Source organism: Eutrigla gurnardus (assembly GCF_963514095.1).
Source record: "Eutrigla gurnardus genome assembly, chromosome: 16".
Taxonomy (NCBI): Eukaryota; Metazoa; Chordata; class Actinopteri; order Perciformes; family Triglidae; genus Eutrigla; species Eutrigla gurnardus.
Window position 1 is genome coordinate 20,687,371 of NC_139927.1, and position 19,472 is coordinate 20,706,842.

Below are 19,472 nucleotides of genomic sequence, written 5' to 3' on the forward strand. Positions count from 1 at the left end.
GTTCCCCGAAATAGAGCGCAAACGAGGATAGGTGGCGGTAGCTCGTGCCGGAGAGGGTGAAGTGGGGAGATATTAGCCATATGTGATCCATTTGCAACAGCATGCTTCAATTAATCTGGGCCGCGCCGGCGTTGGGCCTCGTGCCACCTGAGCGAGAGAGCAGAGTGATCTGCTGCTCCGTGAGGGATGAGCAACGAAAACAGATCCCTCCCAATCGATAGGCCCAACATTATCGCTCACACCCAACCTCCCTCCCCTCCCCTCCGAGCCTCTGTCCTCCCCCTTCCTGGGCCTTGAAGACGAGCCTCTGATCCATCAGGCGTCCCAGGAGCGCCCTGAGAAGAGCGGTAATTCACACGCAGGCGTCTACCTCGAGACACCCTCGGGATGTTTTGTGAGACTGTTCTCAAACTGGGCCGGCATGCTGCGGCTGTAAGTGAAAGCGGGGGGGGGGGACAAAAACTGGCGAGGGGCAGAAACCACAGTGACCAGATGGAACCGCAGATTGTTTAAAAGGGGCGACTGCCTCAGCAAAACCATATGGGGGCAAAAATGCTATTAAGCAAAATCTCATTTCTGTTGTTTTTTGTTCACGACATGGTGAGCAGCACCGGAGGATCTTGTCAACAAACGATAACGCTGTCAACATGTGAAGGGGGTGAACCCGGCAGACCTCATCTGCATCCGCGTGTCTCCGGGGCCAGAGTTTCATTTCAACTCGTGAGCAACGTACCAAAAATAAGAGGCAGGCTTTAACAGCGTGAAGCGTCAGGTTACAGCGGAGCTCGCCAAGTCTTGTACCGTGATCGTTACTCCAGTAAATAAGTGGTAAAATAAATAGATGGTGATGAACGAAGCAGACAAAAAGAAACATTACGCAGGTTAGGAATATTAAAATATGATGGGAAACGACGAGGATCGTATGGCATTAGGATTAAAGGCGGTAGCGTCTGACAGTGGCGTTATATTTTTAGCCGTCAGTGTTGTAAGCTGTTTCACCTGCCTTCTGATGTAACCTGGATTCATCCACATTCCTGCGTCATGCATCGGTGGGACCTTAGCTCACGCTGAAAGACGAGGCTGAAATAGTGAAGTCGAGCCGTGCAAACATCAACACACTGTGTGCTTTGGCCGTGCTGCCAGCTGAAACGGCTCTGTGCTTCCCAGGCAATTAAAACGCTCCACCAGGAATAAAGATTGGCGTCATATTTAATCTGGAAGTGAACACACTGGAGTATAGAAGTGGAGTGAAAACGAACAACCTCCCCCTGCCTCATCCTCACGGTCTCCGTTGGATAATCTGACTAAATTAAAGAACGGTGATAATAATAAACACAATAACAATAATTATCTCCTCTTTGTTTCGCCGGGCGTCGAGAAAATAAGCGAGACTAGCGTGTGTCTATGCAGCTACCTTATGTGTGCTATATTGTAATTAACGGTAATTAGAATGAAGTAATTAATACGAGGCTCGGGTCACGTGAGTGCAAATTGTTGCGAGACGTTCTCCACTCAGCACATTAATAAATCAGCTGTACAGAAGCTGTCAGGAAGAAGGGGGGTTCAGAGACTTTTGGTGTTTCAGGGTTTAGTTAATTAGTTGGAAGGGAAAGACCAAGATAAACACAGATCGTCATCCAAGTACAGACTAAGAGCCTGGAAACAGCTATATATATATATATATATATATATATATTGTAGGTAGCAAGATTTATTTGAAAGAAAAATTACTTTCATTGAATGCTGTATTATATTGTCCATCCATCCAAACATATGGATAAGCCTTTCATTTGTTTGTTAATAGTAATCTGGTCCCTCGTCTCTTGTGTTTAACTTTAATACACCGGCCCAAATGCAAGACAATAACAAACAAATTAATGTCCAAACGCTACACTGAAAATTGAATTTCATGTTGAAAATTATTGGAATGCAAACAGACATAAAAGAATGAAGGAACACATATAAATCCACGAGTCATTCATTTGACTAATTTCATATGACTTTCTTGCAGATGTCAAAGCAGTGTGGATTTAAACCATGCATAATGCTGTTTTGTCTGTTCTAATAAATAGTTTGTAAGTTTTAGCTACCATGTTAGTCATGCTAGACGTCTGTTATGACTTCTACTCTCCAAGCCCAGATATATCTTGATTTTCTACAGCTTTAGAAGCTTGGACATAATGGTTTTCACAGGCTGAGTGCTACTCTTCATCACCAGTTATGTACTCAGATTGTTAATGGTTGGAAAGACTAGAGAAGCACTAAATAAAAGCAGGTCCATTTACCAGCGTCGTGTGTGGATTATGTAGTTATCGAAGTCAGCTATCCAACAGAATTTTTGAAAAAAAAATTAAACATTGTCACAACATGTCACAAACATTTTCAACATTGTCATTAATGCATGATTCATATATTATTGCAGATTTCAGCTGTTAGTATAGCATTCACCTTTTGCTGACTCTGTTTTCAATAACTTCATAAGCCAAAAACCATACACTGTAGAAGGGGACGTAGTCACCATGATGTCATCTACGGCTCCATGGACTACTGTTTAGAATTTTTACAATTAAGTAATTGTTTTCTATTGAATTCTAAATGATTTCTAAATGTTATGCTCTTATTTGCCAAATTTGGAATCTTTGTTGTTAAACATAAAAAGCATTGTGTTTTAAACTAAATAGCCTGGAGCCGGTTCTCCAGCCCATAATACAGAGCAGTGACCATTCAAGTAGGAGCAACTGGGGAGGGAAAAAAGAAGGGAACAGTAGAGAAAACCTCATGTAAAAATAAAAACAAATTGTAATTTTGGATGGCAAAATGAGAATGTTTTTTCTTCTTATTTCCTGCCCCTTTAACCCTGTGGTGGGGTGGGGGTCCCACCCTGCAGGTCTGAATCCTCTGGACTATTCACAAGTAAATGTTAACAGTTTGCCTGGTCGGCAGAATAAAGCAGTGAGAAACAACGCAACTCAATGCAATGTCTCGGGATGCTTTAACTTCAGATAATAATACAAATAATCAAAATAATAATAATTTGATGTCCTATTATTCCAGTTGTCATCACTGGTCCACTAGAGTCTGGATCCAGGTCTGCTCAGTCTGCTTTAGTGACTCATGGATCTACAGTATTTGTACAGTCTAGCCTGGGAGGCAGGAGCCCCCTTCCACCCACCCAGAAGACTTCCTCTTTGCTCAAGTCAGAAGGGGAAATTTAGCCCAGATGTGACTTCAAACAGAAGAAAAGCTGCAGGGATTGGAGGTGGGATCAGGCCCATCTTTGGCGTGACCCCGAGACCTGCTCCTTCCTGGCATCTGTCTATTCTTTCTCCTCTTCTCTTTGTTTCTCTGGCAACCTCTCACGTTCCCGTCTCGTGGCTCCTTTTACTTCGACTCTGTTTTCCACACAGTCTCTCTGACTTCAACATCACGTATGAACGATAAGGAAAGCTGTTCAAGTCCTCGTAACACACACTAGAGCCTTTTAACGGCGCAACAAACCACACATGAAGTGCTTAGCATGTTTTTGCCGTGTGCAGTTGAAAAGTCAGTAATTAAACAAGAGGTTTTTTGGAGATAACGCCACACAATTAATAAAATCAATGGCATCGTTCTATGTTTCTTTCGTTCTTCTTGTCATGACGATGTTCTCTCAATTTTTACCCCCATGGGCTCACAGCACAAGAAATGGATTGAAGTCTCTGGAGGAAATGACTTAAATGAAGTGGAAGTACATGTTGATTGAGAGTATGAATGACAGGTCTGGAGCTGGACCCTCTGACGCTTCACCACCACATTTGAGTCACAGCATCCCACGCTGCAAAACATTCACCTTGTGCTGCCCAGTTTCTTCTCTGCCGGTTAGAATGCCGATGCGACTGTTTGTTGTTCGTGGTTAGTAGTGTTGAAATGACACTAGCAGCCTTCAGTGACTGGGAGGACTGGGATGTGAAATACCAGAAATCACACACGAGGACATTTGAATTCCTCTGTAGGGTTTGTCTTTGCTCAAACAGCTTTTGACAAACTTTATTGGGAACCTATGTGGTGAACATTTTTTTAACCTTAAATTTTGTTTTTATAGCTTAAAAAATGTATGATGGAGTTGGCTGTGCTGAGCAAAGAAATCAGACGTTCACTCTAAAATGGAAGTAAGTTCCTAAAGAGACGCAGGAGCAGTTCATTACAAGACTTCCATGCTGCGTTCACACCAAATGCAAAACAGATCTGTCACGCCGTGCTGTCGCATACAAAGTCAGTGAAGATGCAAAACACAAGCAAATGTGCGTTGCAATATTTCAACTCGAGCGAGATATGATCGTCCTCCCGGCGTCCTGACAACGGACAGAGATGTCTCCTGTGTCTGTGGTCCCCCAGAGGTCTAGATAGTAGCTCACATTAGTCCAGAGACCAGACCAGACCATGTGGAGAAACCAGAGACTGTCTGTGGTCCAAACAACAAGGTCTCTGTGTATTCTTTCATGGTAATCCATCCAATAAACTCAAATGTGGACCTGCGGGTGGACCACTAAGATCAGTAGAGTTCATCCTCTGGGGACAATGAATTATTATTTTTGGTAACAAACACACTATTTATCATCCAGGTGGTTAGAAGAGGCGTTGATGATTCTGGAAGTAGTGCATGTTGTTAAAACGCATCTATTGTTTTTGTGTATTATTATAAAAGACACAAAAATGTGCTTATGCAAGGTGTCCATGAACACGTAAACTGGAGACATCTCTCTTTAAAGACATAATAGTTTTCATAGCAGAGAGCAGCACATGTCGGAACAAAATGGCCTCCCCGTATCTCAACACGTCTGGCTAAGTCGGAGTATTAAATCCAGGATGACATGTCAGAAACAACAGTAATCCACAATCCTCCCTTCCTCTCCTCTTCACAGTGATTTTAAACCTCACCACCCCTTTTCTTCTGTCCCCCCCCCCTCCTCACCCCCCCTCCCCCCATCCCTCCCTCAGCAGAACTACAGGGCCTTGCTTGTTGTCAACTCAGTGTTTTTACAGCCTGGCATTAGCACAGGGCAGCATTCAGTCAGGACACTGATTCACTTTGCCTCCCCTATAATTCACACCGACAGACTCTCCTCTCTAAAAGCTCCCGGCCACACCAACACATCTCATATACCTACTTTGAAACGCACACGTGACGCCTCACGTCACAACGTTTGTGTGTAAATGGAACGTCTGATTCGACATTTGTAGGAATAAAATACATTCAAAAAAAGTTGATTGTAGTACATTTTCATTAATTAATCGTCAAGTAGAGCCTGGTTTAAAAAACTACAGGAAGTATCATGTAATTAAAAATCTGCCATGTTGTCATCTTTAAAAAGAAGTATGAATTGTTAATTATGCAGAAAGACCTTATGATTGATGGTTACATTTCTCCACAATGTGAAGGGCTTCCAGTTTGATAAAGTGGCATTTTTAAGAATGTTAAGCATAGTTTGATCATTTCAATTATTTTGGCAGGATAATCGTGACATTTTCATCTGACCCCATGCATAATAATCCCTGTATACTGTATTTTTCCATGTCTCTTATGGCATGACTTGTTCGCACAGGAACAGAGCAATAAAAAAAGAAGTGAATACACAGAATGTTTCCTCGGCTGTGGAAAGGCACCGCTGTCTTCTGGGAGACACGCTGCAACATTAGTTGCGCGTAGATTGATAACTGAGGGGGAATAAACATAATTATATTGCCTTAGAAATTAATGAACACATTGATCGCCCCCTCTAAACATTATCAACATATTTGACTGTGAGCCAGTGGAACCTCGAGGGGGCCAGATCCTATCGCGGCTCCTGCTCCTCGCCATATCTCCGTGCTTCACTTTGACACACTCGTGTTGTTGGCACCTTTGAAGTGCCTTCCAGTGTCCAGATGTAAACCCATGCAGGGAGGAATGTGATAAGCTAATGATGTCTCCGGGGACGGGGTTGAATATAACCAGGGGATAAACATTTCTGCATATCTGAGTGGACCCCCCCCCCCCCCCCCCCCCTCCTTTACAAGCGTTTGGGTGCCTGAACAGGAGCAGATGGACAGAGCTAGCTTTGATGTACTCGGGGGGTCATGTGTATCTGCACTCTTATCAAGGTACACAAGCGTGCAGAGTAAATACGCCACGCCAAACCTTTGGGAAGGTCTCTGGGCACAGCACAGGACGGGAATTTCCACTGTGAGATTCTGGAGAGGGTGTAGACTGAAATATTTACTCTGTAATTGTGCAATACGGACCATAAATATATACAGTCCGTCCTCCCCGAGCCTGGGAGCGAGGCTCGGGGAAAAGAAAACACAACACAGACCTTTCACTTTTCCAGATTGAGATCAATTCACTTTATTCTAATCTTATTTATCAAATGGAATCAGGATCTTTTACATCCAACTCCTGTTATTATGCTCAACAACATCGAGCCACATCAAATTAACATGGCAGATAATGGCTTGAGCATATTCGCCTTCGTTTGCCCGTTTCACTGTCTGTCATCTTTATCCCCGTCTGCCTGCCAGAGAGTGAGACATTCCATAACGCTGCCGCCGCCACAAACAGAGCTGCAAAACATGTCCATCAAGGAGAAAATAAAAATAGGCTGTTTCCTCTAAAGTCGCTCAATCAATAATTCATGACGCGCACAGAAACTTGATTTATGAAGGAGTTAAATGCTGTGGACTGAGGCCTCACAGCGGCCGTCCGTCCCGGGGGGACGAGCCAGCCAAATTAAACTTGAAAGGCAAACGCCGGGAACAACCACATCACCTCACGGAGAGGCGAGGGTTCTGCAGCACGCCTAACGGACAGCCTGATTGGACGGAGTGACATCGGTTGATTTGAGTCGGAGCCACGTAATTTGCTCGGAGACGTTCCATGAGTTATCCACGTTGAAGTGGGTCAGCGGGAGTCACGGAGCGGTGTTAATAGTATTTGGCAACCGGAGGAGGAGATGAAAGGCAAGCGAGCACCTGCTTGACCCGCGGGATCATGTGACCGCTGAGTGACACTCTGACCCTGGCTTGGGCTAAACAGGAAACGCACCACAGGTTCAAGGCTGAGTGAAAATTAAATTCCCCTCTTTAAAATATACAAATCACAACAATTACATGACAAAAACGAATTTATTTGTTTTTGGAATAGCATCAGAAGGAACGTAGAGAGCAGAAACGACAACAGTTCTCTGGTCAGATAAGATGGCCGACATCGTAACATTCAGGGAAACGTTGTTCATCATCTCTGACTGTCTCAGCATCATTCATGTAAACACAGAGTCCGAAATGCAAAATGCTTCCTTTCAGATCTCCTTTAGCATCGGATGCTTCCTATAAGAAAACGAAAGGAGATTACGCCGACCCACAATTCTTTGCGAGAGCAACATTTAAAGTGACGCACACCTTGGCCATTCATGAAATAAAAGATATGCTTATTTGCATATTTAACAATGACTTTCATGCAAACATATAGTCAATGGAATTGTGTTGCTAAATGTGTGTGGACAGTGATCCTAATTTAATGATATTTTTATTTATTTCAATCATCTTACAAATTTGACAAAAACACATTTTTAAAACCACAAATGAAATATAAATACAGCAAACAGTCAAACAGGAAGGAGGATCCCTTCTTCCCTTTGAGTCCCTTTGAGTTCTCCTTCCAACTGTCCTTGACCTTTTGACGTGTTCCCCCGAGGTCAAAAAGGCATTACGACCTCATTTTTTAACTATTCGACCGCAGTCATGGTCTCTGTCCAGGGGTCAGCTTGATCCGGGGTTCCAAGATGGCACCGGTCTCAGGGTATCAGAGGTCCGAGACCTCCGGTTGCTGGGTGACCAACACACAACGTCCAATCCGATGTGGGCGGTGACCAGGCCGAGTCGTTCTGCTCTTTATCTCAGCTTCATGGCATCTTGGGGAGGGGGTAGAGCGAGTAGTTTGCATGGGATTATTGTTTGTAAAAGGCAACTAACAAGGAGACCGAGAGTTTGTGGATTATATGTGAAGCAGGAGAGAAGCAGAGGAGGAACCCTGCAGGATGGACAGAAGCATGACACACATTATGTGTACAGAATAAACAAAACAATAATTACAACATAGCCAAATATGACAGAAATGATGCAGCAATCAGAGTGATACACGCAGCAGCATGACTGCTTTCTCCTGAAAGTAAAACAAGAGTCCACACATTGATTCTATAGTATCAGTTCTACATTAACATCTCTTCTGTGAAGCTTCGGTCAAAGCTGGTAAATCGGGCAAAAGTGTGTTTTATAGCTTACGAGTTCAACCTATCATTTGTAAGAAAGTTAGTAGACGCTTTGATTTTAGCTCTAAAGTGAATGTCCTAAATGTGTGTGTTTATGTTTAAATTATTGAGTTTGAGGAGTGGAAGAGTGAGTGCAGACTGAAGGCAGAGGGATGTGTCGGCGTGTGAAGAGGGGGCCGAGCGGCAGCAGCTCTGCTGAATCACCGTCATGATGAGATCACTTTGGCTGCGAGAAAGTAGTGGAAGTACAGACGAGAGTGCGCTCGTCCCTCGGGGATCATTATCCAGCTAATTAAAAAGAGCCGGGGTTAGTGGGCCTGACAGAAACCTTAGAGCAGGGCAGGCCCACGGACACTTCAGCCGGGGCCGTGAACGCATCACGTCAGGATTATCCTGTGAAAAGAATTGTGATTCACGATATTGTCCCAAATTGTCTCAAAAAAAAAATAATAATAATAAATTGGCACCGAAACATACTAGATTCCCTTTCAATTCTGTTAAGAAAACGTTTTATTGCAACACATCTTTTGTAGTGAAAAACAAAAATGAAACAATCTTAAATAAGGTAATCAGAAATCAAGGTCTCCCTGCATAATAAATACATTTAAAATGATTTCATAGTATTGTTTTTTTAACAATAAGAAATAGATGTGGTAAGGCACCGTCCTGTGTTCGTATATGCAGGATCATTTCTTAACTATAATGACATCACTTCATTTTTAAATAGACTACTTTCCATTATGTTTGCACAATACATTTAGGCTAAACTATTTCTATAATATAAATACAGCTGAAGAAATTGCAACATTGTGTGCGTTTGTTTTTGATGACATGATGATTCCTGTATTTTAATTCCACGTCTCCACCATGACACGAGGATCCCAACGAGGATCAACTTCACGGACGTGTGATCCACGATGCAAGCCTCGTACCGTCGGCACACGTGGATCCGGGGATCCGGGGGGTCCGCAGGAGACCCGGTCCTGCGGTGGTCGTTCATCGAGAGTGTGACTCCAAGTAGAATTCCTGGATTTTGTGATTAAAATGCAAATGAGGGGTTTAAAGGTAGAGCAGGGGAGCAGCGCGCGGGTCTTGAAGTGTGCGCGGAGAGAGCGACTCTTTGTGCGGTGTGAGGGCGGCGGGCGGGGAGGATCCGTGGCTCCGAGCCATCACGGAGCTGCTGGAGGAGACATTCTTCATTCTGAGGAGGGAGGAGGGACATGAGAGGGAGGGAGGGAGGAAGAGAGAGAGAGCGAGAGGGAGAGAGAGAGAGAGGTGAGCGGAGCAGCACACACGTCGCATACTGGCTCCATCTAAGAAAACAAGTCGCAGGGAGTCCGGCTCTGAGCTGCGGAGATACTGAAGGCAAGTTTTGCGCTCCGCACCGAAGAGCGCACCGGAGGAAACGGACGCGGCCGGCCGACATGGCCCGAGGCGAACACTTCGTCACCGTTGGGCCACTGTTTGGAAGGGGAGAGGTGGGCGCTGCGATCACCCTGACGCCGCTTTCCTCGCTCCTCAGGCGGTGTTGAGTTCACGCACAGAGCAGAAGAAGAAGAAGAGCGGAGAAAAAGTGCGGACGGACGGACGCGCAGCAACAGCACCGAGCGGACCCACGCAGGCAAATATGCCGCTCCAGAGACTCGCCGGGTTCACGCTGCTGCCGATCGGAACCGACTCGCACCGACGTTACCGGACGGAGCTTTACGCGCGGTCCTACCGCGGGGCCGCATGAGAGACGGAGGTTCGGACACGGCAAAAGTTGTACGCGGCAGCGGGTTAGTAATGGAGAAAGGCTCGCCAAAGGTACGGGGCTGTTTGTCGGTCACACACGAGCGAGTTGGGGGGGGTGACGGGCCCGCGTCGGGGTGTAATATGTGGACCTCATCCTATCCATTAAAACCACACAGATTATGAACGTTACACTGAAGTTGGCATTAATTCCCTCTCACTTCTTCACATCCATTGAAACGGTCGGCCAGTGTGTCGCGTAGTCAGCCGTTTCATGGAGTTAAAGATTAGCGAACTACAAAGCGCATTTTTCACCCGAGAGAAAACCTGACTTTTTTTTCTCTTCTTTTTCCACTCTCAATGCGCCGCACGGCTCTCAATCCCTCTTCGAAATAATTCATCCCGATGAAGCGCGCTCTCCGGCGGGCTTTGAAGTCCACCTGATCCGCCTCTTAAACACCCGATCCCCTTTTTAAACTTTTAATTGCGTTTCTGTCGCTAAATCCACTTCTAATCGGATTGTCCCGGCCGCATATCAGCCTTCATCTGGGCTGTCGGCTGGAAATGAAATCAGAAGGAAAGAAAAAGAGGAGAAAAAAAGTCTCAGCCCCCCTCAGTGATCAGTCCACTGTTTACCGCCTTTTCCCAACTAATTCTCTAGGCTCTTGGGGACATTCCTGCAGCTATAATAATAATAATAATGATAATAATAATCGTAATATTGATGCTGCTGCCTTCTGCTGTTGGTTCTCCCGCTGTGGCAGCACATTTCATCGCCTCATGTGGTTGCTTAGACCCCCACCCCCAAGCTCATTTGATTAAATTTAGCTCTTTCAATTTGGAAAAGTAGATCACAGATGTGTGTCAAAGAATTATTTCTCCATCTGTGCCAGAACGAGGCAGCATCTCATCAGCAAACAGCAGCAGGAGTATGAAGAAGCAGAGCCACCAAGGCAAACACATGGATTTCCTTTACTTGCTATTTTTTTATTTGATCTTTTTCTTTTTTTATTTGACAGAAAAAAACAAATAAGAGAGAGAAAGAAATGCTGTCACTGCTGCCGGAAATCTGCAATCTAGTTTCAGGAAGTGGGACTATTTTGTGACTAACTGTGTGCTCCTTGCTTAACCAACCCACGGAGGACATCTTAATCCTGCACGCCGTGCTTAACATTCAGCCATCGCTCCCGTTATTGTGTGTCATTCTACTTCGATGTCAACTGGTATCTTTCAAGCATGTGTTTGGAGGGGGGGGGGGGGGGGGGGGGGGGTGTTTTGATGGCTCGTAAAATTGAAATAATGGATCAAGTGGGTCTACTGCGATCCGATGGCCTTGTGCTTCACTACAAGCCTCCCCAAGCTGAAAAATAGCCTGTATCGATCATTTATTGGTGGAAGGCCTAAATTATTTTCCAATCCCATTTCTCTGACAGCTTGTGTATGTCACTCCAGCAGCCAGCGCAACAGCAGCTCTTCCTCGATTGCCTCTCCTTTGTTTTCTAATCCCACTCTTCACAGCCTCAAATCATGAGTTTGGGTGACGGTGTGTTCAGGACAGCGCGTAGCAACGAGCTTCTCCTCAGGCCACCGGCAAAAACAATGGCCTCTGTTTACTGTAAGCACTTGCGTGTTTGCTCGTGTATGTCTGCACACACAGTATCTCCTCAAGCTGACGAGAAAAAAAAAAAGAGAGCCTTTACTCCTATTCGACCTGTTTTTTTGTCGTCCACGTTGGCACACAAAGGCGTGATGTCTCCATTAGCCTTATCTCTTTTTCGCATGTTTTCCATTAAGCGGCGTCGATGCTGCTCTGTGAATCCGTGAGTGTGTGTCCTTGCAGTTCTCTATTCCCTCCTTTGATACAGCCGAAGGGATAAAAGCCTTCTTTATGTCTGTGAAACCGGATGTGCAAGAGCTGTTCTGAATATTTATCAGATGATTTGACTCTTTCTTTTTGTTTTTTCGTTGAATGGCCGGTGCATAATTTGACATGGAGAGTATGGTATGAACGGTATTTTTTGTGACTCAGAGAGCGGGGGATGGAAACACAGTCGACGAGTTTGCGTGTCAAATAAAGGAAGAGAGGGAGAAGAGAGGCCCCCCTTTTTTGTCCGAGAACATACTAAATATACTAATCCGACGTTGCTTTGTTTTTCCACAGGTCTCTGGATCCAAATGTCACCCCCCTTGGACTCAGCCCTGGTCGGGGACCAGCAGTGTGTGACGGACAGGCGAGTGGAGCCTGCGGTGGCGTTCAACGGCGTGGCTTCAAATTGGCCCTGGCTGAGCTCTGCGTGGAGAAAGGAGTGAAGAGTCCTGCTATGGTCTGATGTCTCAGCATGCATGGAGTCAGTCAGAAGACTGGCCGCCACTAATGAGACCATCGCTCTTCAGCTGAGGACTAGCATTTACAGGATTACTCCCACGGTTTCCTGCTCTTTTCCCAGCTAACTGCATCATTACTGAACGCTCCTTGTTGGACTTTTCCTGGGTCTGGTTTTTGGTGGATATATATACGTCATTGCCTTTCTGATTTTCATATTCGTTTCATTTCTCTCCCACTTCACTTTTTTATTGTTGGTTTCCCTTTTCTTTTTTTTTTTTTTTTTTTTTTTGCTTTTTCAATATGGAGTTTCTGGCTGCACCCTGGAATAAAGATTGGGCTTCGTTCTTTCAATTTTGGTTGACTGTCATCCTAAGCCTCCAAATGCAGTTCAGCCCGGGTGCCTCTTGCCCGGAAGAGTGTCGTTGCGACAAGCCGTTTGTCTACTGCAACGAACGCAGCCTGACATCAGTGCCTCTGGGGATAAAGGAGGGCTTCAAGGTCCTTTTCCTACATAACAACCAGATAAACAATGCTGGCTTCCCTTTGGAACTTCACAATGTGGCCACCGTGGAGACCGTTTATCTCTACGGTAACCAGCTGGACGAGTTTCCCATCAATCTGCCCAAAAACACCAGGGTCCTGCATCTCCAGGAGAACAATATCCAAACGATCTCCAGGGCGGCCCTGGCCCAGCTGACCCGACTGGAGGAGCTGCACCTGGATGATAACTCCATCTCCACGGTGGGGGTGGAAGAAGGGGCCTTCAGGGAGGCGATAAGCCTCAAACTCCTCTTCCTCACCAAGAACCACTTAAGCAGCGTTCCCATTGGCCTTCCCGAGGATCTGAAAGAGCTGCGGTTGGACGAGAACCGCATAGCTCACATCGCGGAGGAGGCCTTCCAGAATGTGACACGGCTGCAGCGCCTCCTGCTGGACGGGAACCTGCTGACGGACGAGGGCATTGCACCGGGGACCTTCCAGGACCTGGCTACCCTCCGTGAGCTGGCCCTGGCCCGCAACTCACTTACCTTCCCCCCTCCCCTCCTACCCAGTCAGTCACTGGTCAAACTCAGCCTGCAGGAGAACCAGATTGACCAGATCCCAGTGGCGGCCTTTGCTGACCTCATCAGGCTGGAAAAACTGGATATCTCCAGCAATCAGCTTCAGACTCTCACACAGGGTGTGTTCGATGGCCTGTCGAGCCTGAGGCATCTCATGGTGCGAAATAACCCATGGCGTTGTGACTGTGCAGTGAAATGGGTGGTGGTGTGGCTGAAGTCTTTACCCTCCTCCATCAACGCCCGGGGCTTCGTGTGCCTGAGTCCAGACAAGGTGCGTGGCATGGCGATCAGAGAGCTCACGCTGGACATTATCGAATGCCCGCTGGGTACCGACGAGCCGCCCTGGCCCACCCTACGCTCCACGCCGCCTCCCCCTCCCACAACCACCCCCATCACCACCATGATCTCCACCCTCATCACCACATCCGCCCCCTATTACTTTGACTCACCCTCCCCTCCCTTACCCCCGATCCATAACAACCCTCCCGGGCCCCTGCCTCCTTACGAGGACCCCCTTCAGATCTCCTTCCACGTGGTCAACTCTACCAGCATCGAGGTGAGCTGGGCTTCATATTTCACCGTCACAGCCTACAAGGTCACTTGGGTCAAAAGGGGCCAAAGCCAAATAAACGAAGGGATGAGGGAGAGGACGGTGACCGGGGACCGGCGGCATATTGGCCTCACCAACCTGGAGCCCCGGTCCGTGTATCGGATCTGCGTGCACATGCTGGACACCCTTAACTCCTACCGGCCCGGAGAGGATACTATATGCTCCGAGGCCAGGACCAAGGCCGCGGCGTCCACTAAGCCTCCGGGTGGCGAGCAGGCTCCCCAGGAGAGCATCATCTCCACGCTGCTCATGGCGGGGATCATCGGCGGCGCCGTGCTCGTCATCCTGGTGACGCTGCTCAGCCTGTTCTGCTGGCACATGCACAGGAAGAGCCAAGCATCTTCGACCAAGTGGAAATACAACCGGGGCCGGAGAAAAGACGACTACGGCGAAGCTGGGACCAAGAAGGATAACTCCATTCTGGAGATGACTGAGACCAGTTTCCAGATCGTAGCGCTGAACAATGAGCAGCTGCTCAAGGGAGATTTCCGCATCCAGCCCATCTACACGCCCAACGGGGGCATCGGGTTTAGAGACTGTCACCTCAGTAACAACAGCATAGCCTACTGCAAGAGCAGCAATGTGCCCAGTACAGAGTTCTGCCACACGTGATGCAGCAGCAAACAGTACAGCGGCATTCACACACACACACACACACACACACACACACGTACTACTCACACACACACACATACCCCATTTGTGAAGACAAAAAAAACAAAAAAAAACAATTCTAGTGAGATATAACTGTACTATATATATTTCCAAGTTCTGTCTACGATGTAATTTATACTGTGGATAATAATGTGGGATTCTCTGCTATCTTTTTTATTCCTAGAAAAAGAGATACAAGTGTTACTTTCTTCTTCTTTTTTTTATAACCAGCAGGGTTTTGAAAGTTGTTTTAATGGTCAGTACTGTACATGAACATGGATTTGTACAATCACGGCACCCTGGGTGTAGCTTCTGACCATCAGCCTCGGAAACGTTGGGGGCTCTCAGAGGGCTGAGATCCTTTGCTAACCACAGAAGCAAAATATGGCCTTTTCTCTTTGAAACACTGCAAAAACCCTCGGCAGTACAACAGAACAGTATAAAGACAACACAGCACAGGGGAAATCCAAACACGGCTGATTAGAGGGCCGTGGAAATATAGCACCGGTTCATTGGTGGTTTGTTGTAAAAAAAAAGAAAAAAAAGAACTGAAGTGCACTTTCTTATTAATGGAAACGAGGCAGGAAATGAGCAGAGGTGGTGATCGCATGTAAGGGATTGTGGAGCGGTGTGTCGGGAGAAAGTCATCGTAGCTGTTGAAAGGCCTGGACTGAGATTTCCCAAAAGTGCCTTTCACACTAAGAGCGTCTTTGTTCACTGTGGAACAAAGGTGGGCTTAGTCAAGAGACACTTTTTTGGGGGCGGGAAACTCTGGAAAAGGATGTCTTATTTACAAGATATTTGTTGTTTTATCGTGAAGAGGTGCAGAAGAGAGCAGGAGAGAGGTGCATGGAGGAGCCTTTTCATGAAATTCTCTCATTTCTGATTCTTTTTGTCCCTGGTCTTGCAAGTGAGGCCACAAGGGGGCAGTTTCCCTCAGCGCCATGTGTGGGACAAGACCAGAGGGGCGAGCATAGATCACTTTTCCTCCGCCGTTCCCCTGAGGTACATTATCCCCCGACAACATTACTCATACTCCAAACAGCATTGTTTGGAGTATTATTGCTCATCGAGCGACTTAATGATGTGGAATCATTTAAAACTAACAATGTTTTCTGTGTTCGTTGGCTAAATGATATGGATTTTCACCACTGTGGTCTGCCTGTAAGTGTGTGTGTGCGTGCGTGTGTGTGTGAGAGAGATGAATATCGAGAAAGCACACACATAATGATAATTATACACCCACTTATTTCAACCCATGTCCCAGCTTTCATTAGGCTTTTTGATAAATTAGGGAATTACAACAATAAGATGACTCTCCGCCCATGATCCTCACAATGCTGCACATCGTTTAGCGGCGTGTGCATTTACCAGACTTGGTTCATGGTTTCGCTCACCTAAACAATGCCACTGCTCACCTCACATCATTAGGTATGATCCTCATCCCCGCGTCCCCCCATTTCCTGGCTTTATTTCCCCTTCCTGTCCGTCTCTGCCCTTCTGATCCCGGCGTGGGCTCCATTAAATCACTCGCTGCACCTCAGCTCACTCTTTTTGCATGCAAGGTGGCCACCGAGAGCTCTTCATTATGCACTTCTGAAGCAGACTGTTTATGATTTGAGAAGATTTTATTTTGAGGAACCAAGCTTAAAGAATCCCCCCCCCCCCATCTCTCTCTCTTCATAATCCTCCACCAAAAAAGGGAGAAAAGTATGTAGACCTTATTTTCACTTGGCGGCACGGAGCTCACACTTGGAGACAAGGGTTATTAACTCTTTGCGAGGCGCACGTATTTGACATGACTCACAAGGGGGCCAAGCATTTTTAAGTGAAGCGATTTTTAAGGGCTTGTACTCAAAGGTATTCCAGAGTGTGGAAGATTATCTCTGAGAGGATTTACCTCAGCGGTTGGGATATCTCAAAGTAGCTGTACTTATTGTAATTACAGCGATGGCTCCAATCATGATCACTGGAATATGAAGTGGTGTGCAGTCTTCCACAGCCGCAGTGATGAAAACACAATGAATGAAATCTGTCAGAAAAAGTTGTGTAGTGAAAGATTATGTGTTAAAGTTATTTTACAATAAGACTTTTTTTTTTGCTGGATTTGGTATTTTTGAAGCAAATGTGAATATGCTGAAAAGACTCAATTAAGAAGACATTTAAAGCAGTTGTTCCATTTTGGGAAATACTCTCTTTCTTGCTGTGAGTTAAGTGAGAAGATTGATGCCACTCGCTTAATATGAAGTCGCTGCTGGCAGCCACTTGGCTTAGCTTAGCATAAATACATAGAAGGAAAATAGCTAGCTTGGCTCAGTCCATAGAAAATCTGCTGTAAAAGTACAAAGTGTCACCTTTACACCTAGGCTAGCTGTTTCCCCATGTTTCAAGCCTATAATGCTAAGCTAACTGGCTGCTGCTTTCACTTTAACCATACAGACATGAGGGCTGTCATAAAGGGCATACATGAATTGGACGTAGTCATGGTGACATCATCCATTGGTTTGTGGACGACAGGTTTGAAGCCTTGAGTTGAGCATTTTAGCCATTGTGATCTTGAAATTTTTGCACCCAGTGAAGGAAGTGACCATATTTGGCAGTGGAGGAGTGGCGGGTGGATCTAATGAACACAAGCAAACACAAATTACTGGATCTGGATCCATGTGGATTCTGGTGTTAGCTTAATTAATCAAGGTCAACGTTGTAGCTTAATAGCTTAGTCTTAAAGTCATCTTAGTAGCTAACTGCATTGGTAGCGACGTGTCAATCACAAGGTAGCCCCGCCCCCTAAAGCATCCCCTGCTTTCTGGTCTGTGTGACTCTAAATGGACCATAATGTACTAAATGAACATCATGCTGGATTGAAGAAGACTTGAAACTAGAGATTGAGACCATAAACTCATGTTTACAATGTTTACTGAGATAATAAATCCAGAGAAAAGTAGGACCATTCTCTCAGAGACTCGCCCCCTGATGGCCTGCAGGGAGAATGCAAGTTTAAGGCACTTCAGTTTGGCTTCACTTTTCAGAACCGGAGGTTGGCGTCTGAGGGCGATCAATCTGCTAACAATTGGCAAGAAAGTGAATAATATCTTTATGAGGCATTGGCATGTACAATGAATTGATCTCCATGGTTATGGTAATGGCAGAAGTACACTAGTTTGGAGTAAAATAAGATTTTAATACTTAATACATACTGTTTGTTTAGAAGGCCATTTTCTTTCATCTTGGTTTCATGAATACTCAGATCTTCTGTGGTTATCAAAGCATCACCACCTCTCCCTACTAACACCCACAGCTGATCAGAACCCCACCTAGAAACACTTTAACATTTACATCAGATATTTTTCATTATTCCTTGTTACAGATGAAAACTATATAAAGTCACATGCTGATCAATTAAGGGGAGGGGGGGCGGTTACAATCTATAGTACTATACACCCCCCACCCCTTCTGTGAATGTGTAACGGAGGCCGAGCAGATATTTGCCTTACCTTTAATGCAGGAACGAATGATGAGCTGGAGAGAGCGCTGAGTGGGAGGAAGAGGAGACGAGCCGGCGACGAGAACGCTGAAAAAGAAAGCACATTTCTCCAACACGTTGCTGCCAAGGCAACAATAGCAGTATTAAGAGGAAGAACAACACTAAGCATGATGCACAGAGAGCTAACGAGACTGTTGAGCAGGAGTGCCAGACGTCGAGCGATGCATGGCTAATGGTTCAGTCAGACGGAGCAGAAGTTCTGGCCGTGGCTTTGCAGCGTACATTACTCTTCATTTTATATTCGCCTGATGAAAGAACGCGGCTTCGGCGGCGTGACCAATGGAATTACACAGAGCGTATTACAGCGTCAGGTTCTTACTGTTTGAGGGTGCCGAGAAGTGATTTCCCTTAAAGCTCTTTGAATCATGTTGAAATAATTGTGTTTAATCTAGGAGAGGTCAATTAAAAACAAAACATGCAAAAGTAGTTGAAAGAAACCACCTTTTCTTCCTTCACTGATAATATCTATTAGACAGCAACACGCATTCAAGGATTTTTGCATGTACTGTATTTAGCTTCATAGCCTTTCATTTTTTTTTTTTTTTTTTTATCATACCGGGTTTTGAACTGTTTTTCTGTTTCTGAGCGATCACCCAGTGGTGGTTGAGGTCTGAGCGCCCGTACAGAAGGGTTTGGAGGAGGAAGGCTGGGAAGTAGGCGTGCATGTGAAACGGTCAGCATACTTCTACTTCTCTTCGAGACGCTGCAGTGTCACGTTAGCCACCCACACCCACTTTTCTTAGGAACCAAAGTTAAAACATTTCTGTTCTCATGATGAAATATTGATGTTGTTCCATGTATGTGCCTTGAGGTTGAACTTACAATGTAAAGTCCTTGAAAACCTTTAAATGTTTTTGCACAAACTGTAAATACTTAAGTGAATCTTTTTGAAAATAAAAGAGCCATTGGATTTGAGCGATCGCTCCTTTTCTTTTTTAAATTTTAGACACATAAGTGACATTTGGATGTGCTTTAATGAGTGATCCTACATGCTTTTGTCTTTTACATGTCAGTGTTGTGTTGCTGTCGGGGGAGAGGGTTTGCACGTGAACTTGGGCCTAGATCAATCTATTTTGGGTCGGACAAGTAATTCAGGATCAAAGATTTGTGCCATAGCATACCGTGCCAAGTTATCCTCTTATTTCTATACGGGAAGCTTGAGACATCTCAGCGTAGCGACCGCAGCTTAGCGCTAAGCTGGGGAACGTCCAGGATACTCTCTCATTCTACTCGTACGGCACTAAGTCCCAGAATGGGCTCTTTC

At 45.7% G+C, this 19,472-nt stretch overlaps 1 protein-coding gene across 2 annotated transcripts in view; it reads left to right on the forward strand.

Annotated features, from left to right (window-relative positions):
• Positions 1-19,123, forward strand: part of flrt2 (fibronectin leucine rich transmembrane protein 2) — a 49,994-nt gene extending 30,871 nt beyond the window's left edge. Inside the window, exons 1-2 of one of the 2 annotated variants that reach the window (XM_084031062.1) lie at positions 9,187-10,088; positions 12,175-19,123. In XM_084031062.1, the coding sequence (XP_083887188.1) occupies positions 12,640-14,622 (1,983 nt within the window). In that variant the 5' untranslated portion in view covers positions 9,187-10,088; positions 12,175-12,639 and the 3' untranslated portion in view covers positions 14,623-19,123. Of the gene's footprint in view, positions 1-9,186; positions 10,089-12,174 lie in introns of those variants that run through there. The other variant, XM_084031063.1, reaches the window with a different exon arrangement.
• The last annotated feature ends 349 nt before the right edge of the window (positions 19,124-19,472 follow it).